At 36.9% G+C, this 18036-nt stretch overlaps 1 protein-coding gene across 3 annotated transcripts in view; it reads left to right on the top strand.

Moving 5' to 3' along the window:
- Positions 1-855: 855 nt before the first annotated feature.
- LOC128645441 (neurabin-1) overlaps positions 856-18036 on the top strand; it is an 824161-nt gene continuing 806980 nt past the window's right edge. For all 3 annotated transcript variants that reach the window (XM_053698450.1, XM_053698449.1, XM_053698448.1), the window contains exons 1-2: positions 856-923; positions 1107-2839. In XM_053698450.1, the coding sequence (XP_053554425.1) occupies positions 1283-2839 (1557 nt within the window). In that variant the 5' untranslated portion in view covers positions 856-923; positions 1107-1282. The remainder of the gene's footprint in view (positions 924-1106; positions 2840-18036) is intronic.

Below are 18036 nucleotides of genomic sequence, written 5' to 3'. Positions count from 1 at the left end.
TTACATGACAATAACATAAGATATCTAAGGTAATATAAATATTTGGAAATATTGATGAATGAAACTTATATTTATTTGCCTTGATATCTCTAATTGTTTACAATAGAGCGTTTGACTTTACCTTCACTTTAAGCCTTTGGCTAGGGTGTCTTTGCCTCCTCCTGGTGGCCAGGTTCTTATTTCCCACAAGTAATGAATGAAGCTGTGGACTTTCCTCCCCTTTAGATGGAAACTTGTAAAAACAAGGTATTTACTGCCCCTTTAAAGTGTGTGCTCAGACAGTGCATTGTTCTTTATCAATGATTACTCTGTTTACATTATACAAGGCGGTGCATTCCTCACGCTCTAAAAAGACACACTGTTTAACCTGCTGGTGCACAGCAGACATCTAGATGTTTTGTTTGTACCCATCCAAAGTACTCCCTGAAACAGTTACAGCTTTTACTAAAGCATTCTAGCTAACACAGGTGTATTGCAAAACTTTTCCGTTCAAAATTCAATTGAGCAAATATGTATTTCAATGTTGACTTGGGTGTAATTTTAAGTGTTATGTGCTTCTGATCTTGCAGATAGAAAAGTACATTACAAATCCTGTTATCTAACTTTTCAATAGCTAGGAGAGACACAGGATTCAATTGGAAACTGTATACGACACGATCACTACTTCCTCCCCTGCCAAGAGACGCAGCATCCTACTCCTTTAAATCCACTCATGAATTGAACTCTGTGGCTTGCTGCAGCCGAACGCGAGATCAGGATGCGCATGCGCGCTAGCACTTGTTGGTCATTTTTTTAAAAAAACTCTCTGATTGGCTCTTCGCATCTGCCTTTCACAGAACTAGTCCACTCCCCACACCTTTGGGCGGACCGGGCTGCGGCGGTTAATCAATTTAACAGAGCAAAACAAAGCTTGACAAAATAAGGTATTTAAAAGAAAAACAAACTTTCTAATCGATATATACGTTGCTGAGAGTGTAAACTTTCTTTGTAGCTGCGCAACGTACTATAAAACGCACTGCGTTTAACGCCCCTTAAACACGATTTTAACACTTACAATAGGTCGTGGAAAAGTTTTGTTAACTGTATAATGTTTCCTTTTCTTTCAGCATATGGGTTTCTTGAGGCAACGACGTTAGACAGACAGCTGAGCGCGGAGGGGTGATTCATTACTTAGGATTGAACTCTTCAGAGCATTGATTCTTATGATTCCGGTTGCCCATGTAAAGAAAGCGTGAGCTGTAATCAGTTTTTTCATCAAGGAGACACAGTTTATGATACGAAAATGATGAAAACTGAAGGGAAAGGAGAGAGGACACTAAGAAGTGCGTCTCCACACAGAAACGCTTACAAATCCGATTTCCATGCCATCAAGTGTTCATTTGATGGTGTAAAGCCTGAGATTACTCCAAAGCCTGTGTCTTTGAAGTTAAACACTAATGGAGCCCCAGCAGACACTACCCGTGGAAGGGCCTCCTATGGAAATAGAGTTCATAAGATTAAGAACTTGTTCATGCAGATGGGATCTCCCCCTGGTGAAAATCAGCTTGAGAACAAATTAATTAAAGCTGACCTTCCTCCATCCCCAACTAGCCCTTCTGTTGTGAGTGTGCAAACGAATAATGTGTTGAATACAAGCCCTGATCATCAGTCTCCTGAAAAAAATAATCGGTCCAATGAGGATGGGGATCTAGACAAAGTTTCCTTAGCAGAGAAGTTTTCAGAAACCAGAAAACTGTTTGAAAGAAACATCAATCGCCAAACGACTTTTGACAGGTCTTCACCCACTAAAGAAGAGAAAGTGAATAGATTAGATAGAAAAAGTAATTCATTTGAAGTAGAAGGTACCACTTCTGACCTGATCTCCACAGGGTCCTCCTCTTCCAAGGTGGTAAATGCCACCTCTCCTGTTTCTAAGGTTGAAGATACCAGGCAGCTAAGTTACAAATCATCATCATCCTCATCCTCTTCTACATCTTCCTCTCTCAATGCAGGGCCTATATCTAGGAGATTGGAAAGTTTTCTTGCTGACAGTGATGTGGAGGAATCCAGAGACTTTGCAAAATCTGGTGAAGAATTGAGACAAAATAGTTTGTCTTCTGAAGTAAGTGAACCCGTCACATTGACAGATAAAGTAATTTATAATAATAATTCTGGGACCAAACATATTTCTGAGCACGAGGAGCAAAAAAACAAACATACTTCTGATTCTGAAACACATGCACAAAATACTACTGTTGAAGATTACTTGGCTACTCTTCACAACAACAATGCATTTCCACATAAAGCAGTTTGTCCAACATCTGAAAAATCTCAGGTAGCAATGGTGAGAGCAGAACTTGTGGAGCTGCAGAATGAATCCTCAGAAAGTGATGAGGACTTGAAGGATGATGTATTTGATGACATAAAGCCTATAGAACAGAAACGATTCCTTTCTGATAATGTCCAAATACCAGTATTAGAAAAGACTGATCTCATAGAAAAAAGTGAGACAAGTTTTGAAGAATTTCCAACTACGAATTCTGCAGATGTTAGTATGAAAGAAGCGGATGAGGCAGAAGAGGATATGGATAGTGAAGAGGAAAATGATAGTGAATTTGAAGAACCAATTAGCAAGGAGAAGGATACGATAAGATATAACACCAGTTCTTTTGGGATAGAAAATGCTGCTTTTGATGATGACCGAGATGTAGATAATCAAATGGAAGAGTGTAAGGATATATTGGAATCTGAAGATAGTGAATATGGATATGGTAGTGATTATGAAGAAATACCTGGACTTTCTGAAGAAGACGACCCTGCACCTACACGAAAAGTGAAATTTTCCTCTGCTCCAATTAAGGTATGAAAAATTGTTAAATACTATTTTTGGTCAATTTTTATGCAGTAAATTTGTTTTCAAAGTACTAAAGCAAAATGTTTTAAAGTTAAGTGAAAGTAACTCTTTAAAGGGACAAAGTCAAAATTAAACTTTCATGATTCAGACACACATAATATTAAATAACGTTCCAATTTATTTCTATTATGACATTTTTGTTCTCTTGATATCCTTTTCTTAGGATAAACCTAGGTTAGCTTGTAGGAGCTTAGGAGTGTGCATATGTCTACAGCCGTCTACGGCAGCAGTGTTTTTAACTATGTATAACATTGCTCTAAACAATTTTGCAAACACTTCTTTCAGATGGATAAGGACAAATGCATGCTCCTGAATTCATAGTATTACTCTTTAACAAAGGATTACAAGAGAACTAAGCAAAACTCATAACTGAAGTAAACTGGAAAGTTGTTCAAAATGTTGTATTTTATCCATTCCATTAACCCTTTTCTGACGATACTTATTTGTCTACATCGGATCTTAAACAAACAAATATTTAAAAACTTAAATCATGCAATTGTGTCACGGGGGAGTGCCTATGATGCTAGACCCCCCTCCAGCCCACTATCACATTCAGGAAGCTTCTATGGCTTCAGTACAGCCAAACAACTAGGACGTTCCATGCTGTCCTAGCTGCACTAAAGCCCAATGCAGTTAGGACAGCATGGAACGTCCTAATGGCGGGAAGGAGTTACATTTTGACTTTACTGTCCCTTTTAAGTAATGCTATTAAACTCTGTTTGGTAAAATAAAGAGTGTTTATTTGCAACAGTCTCAGAGAGCTGTGATTCTTGGTCCTCCTCTTGATCACAAGAGAACTTGGATATCTGCATCTACCCCAGTCAAGGCCTGCACTTTTAGCTTTATGGTTATACTGATTGGAGTGTCTTTTAGCTTGTATAGTCATTTAAATTATATTTTTTAATTTATTTTCATTGTTATTCATGAGTTCACTTTTGTGTGGCCTATTTTCTCAGTGCAACATCATCATCAATTGTTGCAAATGTATGGGACCCACTAGTGTTAAGAGCACGTTAGATTTTCAACACATATTGCTAACCGTAAATATGTTTGATAACAAGCTGATACAGACTGCATAGTATAACTGATTTGTTTTTCCTTGCTGGAGAGGATAATTTCTGAATAATTTGTTGGGAAAACATGACAAGTACTAAGCGGTTGCAGAGTACAATTTGAATCTGCTATATAGACAAAACATACCTATACTATTATTTTTTTTTTTTTTGCACAGGGAAGCAGAATAATGTGTATTTGATAATCCAAATATGACCTGCACTGCTTACAAATACTTTATATGTTACTATTTGCACTTAGGAGTTTGAGTTGTAAATGTAATTTAGAAAAGGCAATTTGATTGGTTTTGAGTGCCATCAGTTACTAAATTATGATCAAATATTGGTTAAATTCCTTTGCTTACCATACAGCTTCATTTACTTGCATTTCACAGTTTGTTACATAACCTTGTGAAGATACAGAGAATGGAAAAACACAATGACTCTACTGTATTTTGTATCCAGTAAATTTAAATGGTGTTGCTATTGTATTAGGATGTTTTTGATTCATGTGAAATAGAAGTATTTGTGATAGTAAATGTCTTCAGATGTTCATATCAGATGTAAACCAACATACTGCATTTGCAAGCTTTGGGGAATTTGATAAAACTAATTCTGTGATTGAAAAGAACATTGCGTTCTCTTACCACGCAAATTTAAGCTGCCGGAGTGTTTCTATGGTAACCCTATTTTATTTCCATTTTTGTTTTGCAAACTTTTTAGCCTTGTGTCTTAAAGCTTCACACACTTTTCACATTTCTGAAAACAAAACATTCAGTATTGTAAGTTCATTTCTGGAAATAATTATATTAGAGTTTTATATAGTTTTAAAGTGACGTTACTTTCTTACCTTAACCATCGTACATTAAAAAGAGTAGGTTTTCAAATTTTGGAAGCTAGGAATGGAATGTATTTACTGCATGATGTCAGTGAGACATTTTCACTAGTATGTAAATCTGCAAAAATGCAGCCACATAACGAAAAGGTTGGACAGCACTGGTCTGGATGATGTACTAGACCAGAGCTTTCCAAACTTTTCATGTTGGTGGCACACTTTTTAGACCTACATAATTTTGCGACACAGTAATTCAGTTGTACTAGCAAACAGGAGGTTTAACTAAGCTGATTTAAGAGATACGGACACATACATAAATGATATAATATCAAAATATATTTACAAGTAACAGTATGTATGTGCAAGAATAAAAAAAAAATGTAATCACACCAATAGCTACTTACAATTTTAATGGGAATATTAGATAAAGACACTCGCATTTTTAAGCTTCCACTTCCTATCCATATATCAAGAGCAGGAGCAACAATGCACTACTAGGAGCTAGCTGCAAAAAAACAACACTTTGACTTCTGACCAGCTCAGCGTTTAAGCTACTGTCCTCAGAGCTCTGCGAGTCCGACTAACTACTTCCCACGCTGCAAACACACTGCTGTCCCACTCACTGACTACACATACAGTCATGAGGCGATTGAGGAGACTACATGTGCAGTCAGGAGCCAATGTGCCGCCAATGGGAATAGTTTCAGTTCCCACTGAGCTGTGCCAATAGGTTAAGATGATCTCTGACCCACTAGGTATCAATCACGTGTCAACCATGTGATATGCGTAGCAGGCAAGCGGAAAAGTAAAAAAACAAAATTTATAAAAAAAAATAAAAATGTAAATTAAAAGAAATTAGTGTTGAAGCAGGGACACACCTACACATTGCAGCCGACACACTAACGTGTCACGACACACAGTTCGGAAAGCACTGTACTAGACTCAAGTAACTGCCTTGTACATAAAATCTCCCAGAGCTATAATTTTGTGAATTTTACTTAAGTCAGTCCTAAGTATTTAAAGAGTTCCATTTATAGATGGAAACTTATTGTTACTTGTTTTTATTTCATTCTGTTGCTGGTGTCACCACTTTTTTAAGCTTTTCAAAATTTGATCTACTGCTCTACTTTCTATCAAATCAATTGGAGGAGGGGGGCGCTATTCATTTTTATGAAGTTTAGTGTAGACATAAAATCAATTAAAATGGGTGTAGAGTTTTTGGCGAGGGATATGTACTTTTTGTTTTATTAACCGTGGGGATAAGGCTTACTTCTAGGGTTGCCAGAAGCCAAATATTAAACTGGACAGTTAAATTGAGTCTCTGGATAAATCTATTTAAAATTAACGGGCGTATGTGACACTGCTCTAAGAGGGACTAGTGAGTGGATGACACAGTTTTGGTGGTGCGTATTCTCTATTGTCTGGGAGTGCAGCAAACCGAGCCTGTGTTCAACTTTTCATTATATATGGAAATAATGGCCTTACATGTGATATTTGAGAGACGGCACAAAGTTATTAAAGTGAGGGCTGCAAGGTCTTATCTGAAGTCTTCTTCAGTGGCTATGTGGCTTGATTTGTGGTTTAGTGGTTTTGTGGCTAACCTAGAGACTGCAGGGCCAGTGTTCTGCTCTGAGTGTTGTGTGTTTTTTTTTTTTTTTTTTTTTTTTATATGTTGCTTGTGCAAGGCTTTAGAGACATTGCATCTAATCTGAGGTCTGACTACAGAACCTATGAAAGGTGGGGTTTGATAATTCACAGATGCCGGGAAAACAAAACTCCAAACTTTTTATATGGACAAGGGCTATCTAACTTTTAGTTTTGTAGCCAATAAACAAGTCTGTGCAGAAGCACCAAACACTGACCTGCTGAAGCTCCGGAGTATTGCAGTTGACAATGGGATTATGTAGAAAAATGTAGATCAGCTTTTGATTTATATGAAAGTTACAAGTTTTTAAGAGCCAGACAATATTTTTGGTTCAGATATGTGCTGAATTTCTATCCAGCATTTTAGGAACTGGGGCCCTTTAGCACCCACGATAAGTGAAGACCTGATCTAAATGGTTCTCTTTTTCCTTGCAAATATGCTCGATACCTTGGATTTCCTTTGTATTAAAGGGATACAGAAGACAAAATTAACATTTCATCATTCAGAGAAAGCATTCCATTTTTTTTTTTTATTAATTTCTTTTGGAATCCTATGTTAAAGTTTACCTAGCTCCTTACATAGATGCATCCATGTAGAGCACTATAGCATTGTTGAAATCACTGCTGCCATAGAGTGCATATGAGTCTACTTGGGTATACCTCTATGTAAGGAACTACATACAACACGATAGAGCATACAATATTGAGTCTTTTCAATTTACTTCTGTTACCAAATTTACTTTGTTTACCATTTATTAAAAATATATCTAGATAGGCTTAGAAGCATCATGACACAATTGGGAACTTGTAATTGGTGGCTACACATATTTGTCTCGTCATTGGCTCACCAGATGTGTTCAGCTAGCTCCCAGTAGTGCACTGCTGCTCTGAAGCTGACGGTGTTTAAGCATTTTGCAGAAGTTAAATGCAGAGTTATCGGCAAGCAAAAGTGCAATAATAAAATGTTCTAATTAGATCAATTGCTCCCCCCCCCACTTTTATGTCCATTTAAAGTGAAAGTAAAGTTTTAGCCTAATCAATCCGATTTACATATTATATTATGCCAAACATTATAGTCGCTAACTTATTTTTTTGAAAAAACAATCCCAAATGAAATATAACATTTACTTTGAGCGTCTTTTTGCAGCTTCCTCCTCCCCCTCGCTTTCTTCCTGTTTTCTGTCTGTTGCGCTCCCAACCCCCGTTTGCGTTAGTAAGCGTGCGCGTTCGTGATTGTTAAAACTAAAATAAAATAACATAATTCATTAAATTAAACAATTTTATTATTTTCATGCAACCTCTTATGTTTATTCCGTAATTGATTCTAAATCTGATTGCAAATGTAGAAGTATAATAAATGAAACGGTACTTGGCCAAAACATGTATAAACATTACATGTTAGAAATAAAGAATAATAAATTAAATAATGCCGTAATATATGCGCAATATGTATCACAATAACATTTCCGTTCTTATAACTTTCTTTAATACAGCAATATCCAAAACAGATTCTGCTTTAGAACGATGACGATCGTTGTTTGCTAGTGCGCATGCGGCTTGTGTGCACGCGCAAATAGACTAACGGCGATTTTAAGACTTCACGCATGCGCGATGTAACAAGTGGGAGTAGATTAGTTCGTCTTAGACGCCAATGGGGGAACCAATCCATTAGATACGGATCAAATCGTCACAACTACCCGAATTTTTTTTTTGATGCAGGTGGAGGGATAAGGTTAGTTTACGGAACAATTGAAATATAAATAACAAATGTCAGAAAAAGATTTAAAAAAATGAATTAAAGTTCAGTTTATTTTATGATTACTTTGCAGTGATAAAGAGATAATAGGTTAACTTTACTTTCACTTTAAGGAGCCAGGCAAGGAGTAAGTCACAAGCCCAGCTTTCCTGTGTATCACCTTCATGCAAAGTAATCTACACCAGCTGACAACTCACGGGCAGGGCCCATTATACCCATTCATATTGAATATCATTTTGTAAATGTTGCCATTGTGTATTGCATCTGCGTTTTTATAGCGCTGCACAACCTGTTGCTGCTCTACAAATAAATGAGAATAGTAATAATATGTCGTATATTTCAAAGTGTTAGGCATCAAAAGTAAAAATGCTGGAACTGGGGTTCCTGGCATTTGTCAAGCTTTCTAATAAAATAGAGGTCATCTGTATTGTAGGTAAGTATGTTCCTGCTACAAGTTTTGACTATGACAAATCTCAACAAATTTGTTAAAATTCTAGGAGCCAGGAACTCTTGGCCATCCCTATGAGAACCACACACAACCACACCTAAAAGGTAGCTTGGTGAGACTGGATCATGTGTGTCCAGTCTCACCAAGCTACATATTAGGTTTGGTTGGTGGAAGCTAGCAGGGGTATATGGGTGTTTTTGGACTATAATCCTGGGACTTTTGAGAAAGTATGCTTTTTTTTAATTGTAAAAAAAACTTTATGTATCTTTAACATTTTTAGAAGAATGGGATTAAAATGTAAGCCCTATGCACCAATAATTTCCTGCAAGGATCTGAGACTGGCACCCAATATACATTTTGCTTGAACTTTGTTTTATGAACTGCCTACTTATGAAAAAAATCAATCTATAAAGAATTATTTTGTAAAATATATTTATTTAAACTTTTTACAGGCATTATTGTGTTACAGTTGCACTGGACAATACTCCCAAGATAAGAATCAAGGGCTGTATTGTTTAAAAAGAAAGATAATCCTTTTATTACCCATTCACCAATTTTGCATAACCAACATAATTATATTAAAGCAATAGGAAACCTAAAAAAAAAAAAAAAAAACTGTACATGTTTGCAAACTGTTTGACATAAAATTTTACTTTGCAAATAACATGTTAATGTCAGCTTTCATGAATTAGTGCCCGGTTTTTAAAAATACTATTAAAAACGGGCACTTTCATTCATGAAAGTTTACATTGCAGCATATTTTTACAAATACCTTTTCTCTTCGGCAAAGCCGGATCGGCGATCCCCCGCCCACAGCTTCTCTGTAATTTCGTCACCAATGACAAAACCGGCTTCCTCCAATCATGGCTACCCCCCAGAGCGTCCATCTCGTGAGGCCACGCTGTGATTGGAGGAAGCCGGTTTCGTCATTGCTGTGTAAGTACAGCATGAGAAGCGGGCAGGGAATCGCCGATCCGGCTTTGCTGAAGAGAAAGGTAAGTATTTGTAAAAATATGCTGCAATGTAAACGTTTATGAATGAAAGTGCCCCTATTTTTAATAGTATATTTAAAAACACGCACCAGTTTATAATAGTTTACATTCACTTTAAGTAATTTTTTTTTTTTTTTATCTGCATTTTTCCAAAAAAATCCTTTATCCTGCCAAAACCCTCCAGATCCTCATTAAGTATGTTATATCAAACGGTTCTACCTAGGTAGAACAGTTATGGGCGCCCGCACGTGCATTCTGTCTTCACTGTAACCCACGCATGCGCAAGCTTGTCCAGCTTTGGGGCCTGCTGGCGCGTCATCCATCCTGGTCCGGAGCGGATAAACAAACCTGGAGTGCGGGGTATTGTCAGAGAGCATGTGTTTGCCCTCATATTACAAATGATAGTGGAGCTGCCACTTATTCCATATAAAACATATGAACTTTATTTTCCTTATACTCTGGTTTTATTATGTGACAATAATGTTCATATGTTTTATATGTAAGAAGTACCGGCTCCACTATCATTTGTTCCTGCATAACTCCTCTAGCCAGGGCACCTTCCGATTTGGTCCACTTAAAGTTTTTTTATATTCCCTGGTCTGGAGGGATTTGGCCTTGGCCTGTGAGGTCTCTGGTACATTTGAGACCTGGACTTGTTACAGCATCGGGTGATTTCTCTCCTGAGTATTCCCTAACACAGAGAGCACACATCTCTATACAGAAGAGTCGTCTCTGCTGCAGTAGCTCATAGACAGTGGGCTATTTGCAGCGTCGAGTACAAAGCGTTGGTGTGAGGAGTGATGCACAGTGGAGTAGTGTGCATGCAGCAGCTGATCACTGAACTTCAGGCAGTTTTGTGGATTACCTGGTACTTTCATGACCACAGGTAGAAGAATAACTTTTCTTGTACATACCGCTTTGTTTACATGAAATTGAAGGACAAGCCCAAAATATTACTACTCCTTGGATATATTTATTTGACTGTCTGTTCTAAGATATGAGCAAGGATTATTGTGGTATTTTAATAATTTTAGCATTGCCCTCATATTGCAGTGGAATTTGAGGAGACACAAATATTCTAAATATTCAAATTAGAGGATCCTTGCTGGCCTGCTATTGGTGAATGGAATTGCATAGGTGATTAGAACGTTCAGCCTACATTTCGGGTGGGCTTTAGAGCCATTTGGAGGAGAAATAAAAATATAAGTAAGTGGGGTTAAATGTGTAAACCTTTTACCTAGCTGATGTGATTACCTTGTATCTAAGCCACTGCAGGCAGCCCCCTTATCTCGTGGCTATTATCTATTGAATTGCATTTTCGCCAGTTAGTCCTGTGTCCTGCACAACTCAACGATGGTGAGCACCTTTTTATCTATATAACACACATTAATTAGCCCTGTCTGTTTGTGAAAAGCTAATAGAAAAGCATGTGATAAGAGGCTGTCTGTAGTGGCTTAGAAACATGCAGAAATTTAGAGGTTTAAAGGTTATAAAGTTTATTAATATAAAAATGTTGGTTGTGCAAAGCTGGGGCATGGCTTGTAAAGGCATTATCTATCATTGTAAAAAAAAAAACAAAAAAAAAAAAAAAAACAATCCTGGCCAAAAGTTTTGAGAATGACACAAATATTAATTTTCACAAAGTCTGCTGCTTCAGTTTTTTTTTTTAGACCTTTTTCTCAGATATTACTATGGTATACTGAAGTATAATTACAAGAATTTCATAAGTGTCAAAGGATTTTATTGACAATTACATTACGTTTATGCAAAGTGTCAATATTTTCAGTGTTGACCCTTCTTTTTAAAGACCTCTGCAATTGGCATGCTGTCAATCAACTTCTGGGCCACACCCTTACTGATGGCAGCCCATTCTTGCATAATCAATGCTTGGGGTTTGTCAGAATATGTGGGGGCGGGGGGGGGGGTTTGTTCACCCATCTCTTGAGGATTGACCACAAGTTCTCAATGGGATTAAGGTCTGGGCGTTTCCTTACTACGGACCCAAAATTTCGATGTTTTGTTTCCCAAGCCACTTAACTCTTTTGCCTTATGGCAAGGTGCTCTATCATGCTGGAAAAGGCATTGTTTGTCCCCAAACTGTTGTTGGATGGTTGGGAGAAGTTGCTCTTGGAGGATGTTTTTGTACCATTCTTTATTCATGGCTGTGTTCTTAGGCAAAATTGTGAGTGAGCCCACTCCCTTGGCTGAGAAGCAACCCCCACACATGAATGGTCTCAGGATGCTTTAATGTTGGCATGACACAGGACTGATGGTAGTGCTCACATTTTCTTCTCTGGATAAGGTTTTTTCCGGATGCCCCAAACAATTGGAAAGGAGATTCATCAGAGAAAATGACTTTACCCTAGTCCTCAGCAGTACAATTCCTGTACCTTTTGCAGAATATCAGTCTGTCCCTGATGTTTTTCCTGGAGAGAAGTGACTTCTTTGCTGCCCTTCTTGACACCAGGCCATCCTCCAAAAGTCTTCTCCTCACTGTGCGTACAGATGCACTCACACCTGCCTACTGCCATTTCTGAGCAAGCTCTGCACCCAGCTGAATCAACTTTAGGAGATGGTCCTGGTGCTTGCTGGACTTTCTTGTGCACCCTGAAGCCTTCTTCACAACAATTGAACCTCTCTCCTTTGAAGTTCTTGATGATCCGATAAATGGTTGATTTAGGTGCAATCTTAGTAGCAGCAATATCCTTGCCTGTGACTCACTTTTTGTGCAAAGCAATGATAACTGCACGTGTTTCCTTGCAGGTAACCATGGTTAATAGAGGAAGAATAATGATTTCAAGCACCACCCTCCTTTCAAAGCTTCCAGTCTGTTCTAACGCAATCAGCATGACAGAGTGGTCTCCAGCCTTGTCCTCGTCAATTTGACACCTGTGTTAACGAGAGAATCACTGACATGATGTCAGCTGGTCCTTTTGTGACAGGGCTGAAATGCAGTGGAAATGTTTTTTTGGGGATTAAGTACATTTTTATGGCAAAGAGGAATTTTGCAATTAATTGCAATTGATCTTATCACTCTTCTTAACATTCTGGAGCATATGCAAATTGCCATCATAAAAAATGAGGCAGCAGACTTTGTGAAAATTAATATTTGTGTCATTCTCAAAACTTTTGGCCTGGACTGTAGACTGTCCCTTTAATGTGATTCAAGTCTTGCACACTTTAATTGATTTAGTCTTTTCAGCCAGTGTTCTATTTGCAGAATTGCTTTTTGCGACAGCCTGTAATTTTAGGATTTTGCACAGGAACTATTTTTAAACCATTAACCTATCCTAAACAGTGGAGTATGGTGATGCATATTGTAAGGTGTGTTCTGCAAGCAGTTATTCATTAACTTTACAAATTTGGATGTGTTATAAGATCATATATTGAACTGTCACATACTGAGATGTTTGTTGTATTAACACAACTACTCAAGTTACATTTGTTAAGTTTAAAGGGACATATAAAGTCACAAAAGGAAAATGAACTAATGTGTTAGAGCATATTATTATTGCATTGTTGCTTACATATAATTTGTGTATGTGTACACATAGCTAATTCAGTTATGGCGCAGTAGTGCACTACTGGGAACTTGCTGAACACAGGCACAAGGACAACAGGCATATGTGTGTAGTAGAGCTGCAACAACTAATCGATGTAATTGATAATAAAAGATTATGAAAATAGTTGTCAACGAATCTCATAATTTTAGTTGGTCTGTGCACATCACCAGCGGCTTCACTGCAATGAGCTCCTGCACATGGTATTATGTTTTATGGTTATGCCCTTAGCATAAAGGACGTCTACAGACGTTTACTTTTCACTTTTTTTCAGGACAGTATAAGTTTACAACTACTCCTGGCTTATGCGCAACCCTGAAATAATAGTCATCATTTGGATTGCTTATATTAAATCAGGTGATGTGGGACTATGCTTTGCATTATATAGTGCTGAGCTTGTTATTTATACCTAGCCCTAGATTGATGGGAGTTATTTGAATTGATTGCACTATTATCTGATGGCACAATTATTAGCAGGTTGCTTGCTATTACTGATTATATGTACTGTATAGATAAATGGCTATTGATATATAGTCATTGGCGCTTTTGACTTTTTTTTTTAATTAATTGTAATATGTACTAAATCTAACCTCTATAAGTATATATCTGATTTTAAGAGCGGACTAGATATTTTTTCCCTAACCTTGTAGCTGGTTATTTACCATTTGCATATAGAATTTTAAGATTTTTTTTATGCTAGAATTAAGTCCAGGCTTACTTTATTGAGAAGCCCCTTGCCAAGGAGGAAAACACTTTGCATTGGTGGAGATAAAAACATAAATATTCCACTTTGGCGAAATTGGCAAAACCCTACTTATGCATCTCAAGCACCTCAGCACCATCTGAGCACCTCTTCTCTGCTGCAGGCAAAATAGCTTGCAAAAAGAGAGCCAGCCTCAGCCAGGAGCATGTGGACATGGTGACATTTTGCATTTCAATGCAAATTTTCTGAAAGAGTGAATAACAGAATGTTATCAACAGTGTTAGTCTACCACTTTCTAGTTCAACCTCTTTTGAAACAGTTCATGGTTTTGTTTTGCTTAAATATGAAAATGTTTTCTGCTGCTTAAAAATTAGACAAACAGTGTGTTAATGTAAAGTTTTAGTCTGAAATTTATATTTGTAACACTCAGTATGTGGATTTTATTTTAAATATAGGAAACAATGTTTAATCGACAAAATAATCGACCAATTAATAGATTATGAAAATAATCGTTGCAGCCCTAGTGTGTAGCCACCAATAAACAGCTAGCTCCCAGTAGGGCATTGCTGCTCCTGAGTCTACTCAGGAATGCTTTTAAAAAAAATATCAATAGAATGAAGTAAATTTGATAACAAGTAAATTAAAAATGTCTTTTTAAAATTGCATGCTCTACCTGAACCATGAAAGTTAAAGGGGAGAAAGCTTTACAGTTCACTGTCCCTTTAAATGTGTTCCTAATGATCAATTTTACCTGCTGAAGTGTACTACATTGTTTATATTTATTTTGTTATTTGAAAAGACCAATTTTTGCCCATTGAAATCTCCAACTATACTGAAAATGTCAGTACAGTAGCATAGGATATTGAAAGGCTATGTAAACAAGACACAACTTAAGAAATCACACTCCTGGTGGGGGTGGGAGAGAGGTACTTAAATTTTATTTTTCAATTACTCTCTAAGTATTGTTCTTTTATTTATACAGACAGAGATAATGATGCTTTTATTTATATAGAGAAATATATGATAAAGTGGTCTACTCTCCCAGCAGGTGGAGTCTTTCTATTAACACCCCCAAACTCCTATATTTGTAAAATTGGATTTGTTGAGTAAAGGGATACTTGGCTCCATTTCTTGAACTACACACACTTTATTATTATTATTTTCTTGAAATATTATGTATATACATAATAGAGTGCTAGATATACCAAGCAGTAACGCTTTCATTATATAATCAATTAACGGGACAGTGAGCATAAATTATAATTTTACATTCGGCATCATTTATATGGGGTACTAGCCTTTTTAGAAGTATATATTTTAACAGAAAATAAGCCCTGAGATGGTCACTGTCCATATTGCTGTTGACTTTCACTTTAAAGTAGCGCTCTCCAATGCATAGGAGAGAAGGGCAAAGCTACTCATGACCTAAAATAAACATAAGCAGTGTTCTCCACAGAAAATGTTGCAAGCCGGGTGGCATTATGAAGTAGCCGGGTGGGGGCAGTATATTTTCTAATATAATATCATTTTCTGCTATACAAAGCACAAATTAATTTAATAATTTAACTTAAATGTATATCATGATAATTTGTGCAATAAAAAAATGAACATTTTGAATATTAGCTAATTTTAGCTTAAAACATAAAACAAGAGACAAAATATAATATGCACTTTAATTACTTTACCTGCAAATTTATACTGCAGTGCCTCGCCATTAACCCTTTCTTATTAGTTTCTGAATTGTAAAGCTCTAACTCCCCCCACACATTTCCTTATATGGCTGTAGCTATAACCACCTTTGTTTTGGTAAAATGCAGAAGTGAATAGGGATTATCTGTTGGAGCATGCCTAGAAGCTGTGAACTCAGTTAAAATACAATGGGGCCTAGTTATCAAGCCGTCAACCTCAAATATGCTGGAATTCCGCAGCGTATTTGTGGCGAGGCTGATTCGCCTAAGTTATCAAGCCCTAGATACCGGCAAAAGTAGAATTTAGTGACGTAAGCTTCGATCCGCCGGACTCGGTCCGACACAGATCGATTCTTACGTTACTACAGATGTTCCGAACACAAGTTCGGCACAATCTGACTACTTTTGCTAGTTATCAAAAAACTAGCAGGTACGCTCGGCACTTTTCCGGCCCAGCGTACCTGGTTTTCAATCCGCCGCCCTGGAGGCGGCGGATCCCATAGGAATCAATGGGAGTCTGACCATAGTGAAAGTTCATGTTCGCTGCTGCCAGACATCCCATTGATTCCTATGGGAGATGTCTACACCTAACACCCTAGCATGTACCCCGAGTCTAAACACCCCTAATCTGTCCCCCCCCACCCCGCCACAACTAAATAAACTGATTAAACCCTAAACCGCCGCTCCCGGACCCCGCCGCCACCTACATGATACCTATTAACCCCTATCCTGCCCCCCCTATACCGTCACCACCTATAATAAACTTATTAACCCCTAATCTGCCCCCCCCCTACACAGTCGCCACCTATAAAAAATGTATTAACCCCTATCCTGCCCCCCCTACACCGCCGCCACTGTAATCAAATTATTAACCCCTAAACCTAACCCTAACACCCCCCTAACTTAAATATTAATTAAATAAATCTAAATAATAATTCTCTTGTTAAATAAATTAATCCTATTTAAAACTAAATACTTACCTTTAAAATAAACCCTAATATAGCTACAATATAAATAATAATTATATTGTAGCTATTTTAGGATTTATTTTTATTTTACAGGTAACTTTCAATTTATTTTAACTAGGTACAATAGCTATTAAATAGTTATTAACTATTTTTAATAGCTACCTAGCTAAAATAAAGAGAAATTTACCTGTAAAATAAAAACTAACCTAAGTTACAATTACACCTAACACTACACTATACTTAAATAAATTATTCCTATTTAAAACTAAATACTTACCTGTAAAATAAACCCTAAGATAGCTACAATATAATTAATAATTACATTGTAGCTATTTTAGGATTTATATTTATTTTACAGGTAACTTGGTATTTATTTTAGCTAGTTAGAATAGTTATTAAATAGTTATTAACTATTTAATAACTACCTAGCTAAAAGAAATACAAAATTACCTGTAAAATAAATCCTAACCTAAGTTACAATTAGACCTAACACTACACTATCATTAAATTAATTAAATAAATTACCTACAAATAACTACAATTAAATACAATTACATTAACTAAAGTACAAAAAATAAAAAAAATAAGTTACAAACATTTAAAAAATATTACAACAATTTTAAGCTACTTACACCTAATCTAAGCCCCCTAATAAAATAACATAGCCCCCCTAAATAAAAAAAATTCCCTACCCTATTCTAAATTAAAAAAGTTCAAAGCTCTTTTACCTTACCAGCCCTTAAAAGGGCCTTTTGCGGGGCATGCCCCAAAAAATTCAGCTCTTTTGCCTGTAAAAGAAAAATACAACCCCCCCAACATTAAAACCCACCACCCACATACCCCTAATCTAACCCAAACCCCCCTTAAAAAAACCTAACACTACCCCCCTGAAGATCATCCTACCTTTAGTCGTCTTCAGCTAGCCGACCATCGATGGAACTGAAGAGGAGATCCGGAGCGGCAGAAGTCATCATCCAGGAGGCGCTGAAGAATTCTTCGATCCGGGCGATGTCATCTTCCAAGCGGCGTCTTCAATCTTCATCCAGCCGGAGCGAAGCGGAGCCATCTTCAGACGAGCTGACGCGGAGCCATCCTCTTCTTCCCGACGACTACCGACGAATGGATATTCCTTTAAGGGACGTCATCCAAGATGGCATCCCTTCAATTCCGATTGGCTGATAGGATTCTATCAGCCATCGGAATTAAGGTAGGAAAAATCTGATTGGCTGATTGAGCTAGGTAGCTTGTAAATAGTTAATAATTATTTAATAGCTATTGTACCTAGTTAAAATAAATTGAGAGATGCCTGTAAAATAAAAATAAATCCTAAGATAGCTACAATATAATTATTATTTATATTGTAGCTATATTAGGGTTTATTTTAAAGGTAAGTATTTAGTTTTAAATAGGATTAACTTAGTTAATAAGAGAAATATTATTTAGATTTATTTAATTAATATTTAAGTTAGGGGGGTTTTAGGGTTAATGTTAGACTTA

Source organism: Bombina bombina, chromosome 1, assembly GCF_027579735.1.
Source record: "Bombina bombina isolate aBomBom1 chromosome 1, aBomBom1.pri, whole genome shotgun sequence".
Classification (NCBI taxonomy): Eukaryota; Metazoa; Chordata; class Amphibia; order Anura; family Bombinatoridae; genus Bombina; species Bombina bombina.
Note: the sequence above shows the minus strand (reverse complement) of the source record. Positions and strands in the feature narration are given on the sequence as shown.